We start from the raw sequence: 5,000 nt of genomic DNA on the forward strand, positions 1-5,000 counted from the left end.
CTCTCTCCTCTCTCTCTCTCTCTCTCCTCTCTCTCTCTCTCTCCTCTCTCTCTCTCTCCTCTCTCTCTCTCTCCTCTCTCTCTCTCTCCTCTCTCTCTCTCTCTCTCTCTCTCTCTCTCTCTCTCTCTCTCTCTCTCTCTCTCTCTCTCTCTCTCTCTCTCTCTCTCTCTCTCTCTCTCTCTCTCTCTCTCTCTCTCTCTCTCTCTCCCCCCCTCCCTCCCTCCCTCCCTCCCTCCCTCCTTCTCTCTTCTCTCTTCTCCCTTCTCCCTTCTCCCTTCTCCCTCCCTCCCTCCCTCCTTCCCTCCCCTCCTCTCTCTCTCTCTCCCTCCCTCCCTCCCTCCCTCCCTCCCTCCCTCCCCTCCTCTCTCTCTCTCCTTCCCTCCCTCTCTCCTTCCCTTCTCCCCCTCCCTCTCTCCCTCCCTCTCTCCCTCCCTCCCTCCCACCCCCCCCCTCTCTCCCTCCCTCCCCCCCCCCTCTCTCTCTCTCTCTCTCTCTCTCTCTCTCTCTCTCTCTCTCTCTCTCTCTCTCTCTCTCTCTCTCTCTCTCTCCTCTCCCTCTCTCCCTCCCTTTCTCCCTCTCTCCCTCTCTCCTCCCCCCCACCCCCATTCTCTCTCTTTCTCTCTTATCATTCACACATGAAAGTATATACATTTATATATATTGATACATATGAAAAAATAGTGGCACAGTAGCCTATTGGTTTCTTTATGTTAGTAATATGTTGACAGGAACATTTAACCTCAATGTGGCAGTATTTTCATCTTGTTAGGCTGTGTCAGGAAATAGTGGCTTCTGGATGACAAAAGTCTGAAAACAGTGCACTTGAGGTCAAGCTTTGAAGTTAATAGAACCTGTGACATCATATATGCAGTTATCAATTTCACATGCATTGCAGCTATAGAAGTATCAAACTGCTGTCTTTATAGTTATTGTTAGAATGTGTGTGTGTGTGTGTGTGTGTGTGTGTGTGTGTGTGTGTGTGTGTGTGTGTGTGTGTATGTGTGTGTGTGTGTGTGTGTGTGTGTGTATCTATATATATATATATATATATATATATATATATATATATATATATATATATATACACACATACACACACACACATATATATATATATATGTATGTATGTATATGTACATGTACATGTACATGTACATGTATATGTACATAGGCTTACACTCAAAAGAGCCAGGTATACTCTCACATTAGTCAGGAATGCATATTCAGAAGCTCTTTTATAGAGGATGATGGGTGTCTTAGCCATGTCTCATTTGCTGGATTCCAGAACCTAATCCATATTATAAAGTAGTTATAACAATTTTATTTCACATTGCCAAACATTTTTGGAAACAGTGATGGGTGAGATAGCTCATGCCTAGCATTACAGGATGCTTAGTAAAGAGATTTAGATAACTGGGGGAATCATGTTTATTTTTGCCTTATTATCCTGAATATAAGGGAATTGCCATGGTTTGATGATAAAGAAGTTAAGTATGAAGCCATGAATAATCACTAAAAATGTCTGAAAAGGGGTTTGGGCTTATCCACCTTATTTCATGGAATTTCTTATTTTGGTCTTTCAAGACAATGTGTCTTTGAGTTTTTGTTTGCAATAATGTTGTGAATTAATTTTCTTTTTAGACAGTAGGAAGATCTAGAATTCGTGGAAAATAAACGTGTGTAAAAATAGTAGGAAGAACTGTGCTAGTATATAGTAGGAATAGAGTTATATACGGGCAGTAATCAATATGCAAGTAGTATAATTGAACCTGAATCCCTAAATTTTTGGTGATAGATTGAAGATTGAGAGTGAAGATATAAAAGTTTTACCAGGCAATTGAAACATACATCTACCCCCCCCCTCCCCACACACACACACACACACACACACACACACACACACACACACACACACACACACACACACACACACACACACACACACACACACACACACACACACACACGCATGCGCACACACACACACACACACACACACACACACACACACACACACACACACACACACACACACACACACACACACACACACATATCCATCACACACACACACACAGATTTTTTTTCAATTTCTTTGTTTTAATAGACTGAAATTGCAGCTTGTTATACTGATAACACTCTCATGAAAGTATTATAGTTTAGTGGAAAACAGAATGACATCCCCCCCCCTCTCTCTCTCTCTCTCTCTCTCTCTCTCTCTCTCTCTCTCTCTCTCTCTCTCTCTCTCTCTCTCTCTCTCTCTCTCTCTCTCAAGCTTTTTGTTTGAAGAACAGTTACACTTCAATTTTTATCCGGAACAGAAGAGTACATTAATGAACAAATAGAAAATCAAAGAAATACCAATTAAATGTCCCAGAAGTTATTGCAGTAAAGAAGGTAGTACAGAAAAATGATTATTGGGTACAGAGCTAGTAGGAATAAAATGCAAAGTCTCTGTCACGTCAGAATAACTTTGCTCGTAATCAGCAGTTTCAGGGCAAAAGCAGTTTAGATGAATGTAGTGAAATAAAGCTACTGGGAACATACTATGCTATATACTATATATACTTTGTAAAGTAATCAAAGAAAAGTTCAGATGGCATCTTGTGGAAAGGTGGTGTTTGGGGGGAAAATAATAGAAGGGTGTGGGCTTAGGCTCTAGGAGTTTCTTTAGTGACACTGTTACATATAAGTATGTCATATAGCTATTTTGAAATGTGTAAGCCATGTTAACCCAATACTGCCTGGGAAAATGAACAAAAAATGGGGAAAATGCTGTGTCTATTTTCTTTATTTTTTTGTGATATGTCTGCCCATAGATGGCTCTGCTAGTGCTTAGCCATAAAGGAGTCAATTAGTAGACCTTGTGACTTTACCTTATTTGAAATGGCGGGAAAAACGTATATTTTACTAGTGCTATGAACATCAATGGTGTTATTCTTATTAGAAAGATTTTAATTAATATAATGTTTTTTAACATTAGTAACAGAAAAATAAGATAACGTAAAATATTTTCGTAACTCAAAGAAAAGGGTAAACGGGCGAGACAGGCAGTACTCGTAACTGGCTCATTGGTGACTTTGTACAAGTGTAGCCATCTATGTGTAAAAAGAATCAAACAAGTACTCACAGGGGGCATAGCACGTCTGTACACGTCATACCCGTCGGCATTGCGTTAAGGTATTAGTATCTGCCACTGTATCTTATACTACACTTAAGCTATTTCCCCTGGTCATTATAGCACCAAACCTTTTTTTTTTTTTTTTTTTTTTCTTATCATTCTTATAAAGAATGAGTGGGGGAAAAAGTTCTAGGGAGAAGCAAGGAAATATGGTACATTATCATGACTGGCTGTGTTACCTTGCCTGAATTCTTTATTGATATGATACAAATTTTAACCTTGACAATGAATAACATTTTATATAAAGTTTGGATAACCAAGGGTGCATCAATGAGGATTAACCCCCCACCCCCATTTGAACTTGATCCTGTAGCTGAGTCAGTGCAATTTAAACATGTATAAGTATTTTACACATTATAAACATCTAAAATTTTAAGATAAAATAGCCAAATGTCATGATATTTATCACTTAACACCTTGGATCCAGGTGCTTCACTGCCTGCTTGTGGCAAGTTTTAATAAGGTCTTTATACCATATTATTTTCATGCATAAAGAACTATTTATAAAAAGGGAGTAGGCTTTTTTGTTGTTGTTTTGGAAAAAAGTAAAATTGAAAGGGTCACAGATCAGGTTTTTTAGGGCGAGAATTGTATGTGGTCTCCTTAACTTTATAAATACCAAGGTTGTAGACCAACAAATTTTTTTTGTTTTATTTTTATTTTGTCAGAAGCCCCCCTTAATGAAAATTGTTTTGACCTATAACCTAATGAAATTAAGCTATATGTGTAATGTTTTTGTTGAATGATTAAAGTCAGAGATGACTAGCTACTTGAACCCTTTATATATGACAAGTCTGGGAACAGTAGACTAGTTTATGAAAATGGTCATCTTCAGTTGTGAAAAGCCTTTCTTCTCTGGAAGTTGGATTTGGGCAACACAGCCACACATACATTCATATTCATATTCACATATTCTTTCTTGTTTTAAATTTTTTTGGGGAAGAGTGGATAATTATTTTACGTTTCCAATACAAATTGGTTTGATAGCATATATTTCATTCCAGGTGCAGCAGACAGCCAGAACTCAATTTGGGTGCCATTCCAGACAGCTGCCGGACACATCACAGCACTCTACAAAGGTATAGCTATGCAGCTGTTTGCTTGAGGCTCCAGCGGTTGTCAGGGAAGCAATGCAAGGTAAATCAGTCAATGAATAATGCCGAGGAGACTATGCACAGGTGTTCTTGATAATTACCCCAATCAGGTGAATATGGGTGAGGCTGATTGTTAGAATGACAACTGTAATGAAAAATCTGTTTGTACTTTTTTCAGAAAAAGTAACTAACCTCTATTTTGAGTCATTTGAGATAAATACGAGAGTTCTAGGTCTACATTTAGGGACTAGTTTGTATAAAAAGAACTGAAGGCCAGTTGATATTCAGCATAAACAAATTTGTGCTTTTGTCAAGGGTGTCAGCTTGCTCCACCCTTCCCTTAAGCAGTTATAATCAGGTAGTGAGAGTATTTCTTAATAGATTGGAAGTAGCTGTTTCCAAGAATAAAGCATCCAGTGAAATCTCACCAATTAAAAATATATTAGATATGAATGAGCTTAGATGGGTTTACTGACTGTTGTTCACATGAAGTTGGGTTAAGAATGAAGAAAATGCCATGCTTCCACTTGACTAGTCATTTAAGTGCTGTGTAATCAATTGAAGCAGCTGGAGCATCATGGCTTTGCAGGACCAGTAGTATTTGTTTGTTTTTAAACTTTACAATCATGTTGTCAAGGAAAAGAATGTTTAGCAAGACCTTTGGGTTAGATAGGGTGAATTTATCTTACACATGTTTGTTGAGTGGAAAACAAAATCCACTTTTT

At 38.4% G+C, this 5,000-nt stretch overlaps 1 protein-coding gene across 1 annotated transcript in view; it reads left to right on the plus strand.

Annotated features, from left to right (window-relative positions):
* Window positions 1–5,000, plus strand: part of LOC125035068 (telomere attrition and p53 response 1 protein-like) — a 23,736-nt gene that overhangs the window by 5,640 nt on the left and 13,096 nt on the right. Inside the window, exon 2 of the mRNA XM_047627179.1 lies at window positions 4,186–4,260. Within this exon, the coding sequence (XP_047483135.1) occupies window positions 4,186–4,260 (75 nt within the window). The remainder of the gene's footprint in view (window positions 1–4,185; window positions 4,261–5,000) is intronic.

The sequence above is a fragment of the Penaeus chinensis genome, chromosome 19, assembly GCF_019202785.1.
Source record: "Penaeus chinensis breed Huanghai No. 1 chromosome 19, ASM1920278v2, whole genome shotgun sequence".
Classification (NCBI taxonomy): domain Eukaryota; kingdom Metazoa; phylum Arthropoda; class Malacostraca; order Decapoda; family Penaeidae; genus Penaeus; species Penaeus chinensis.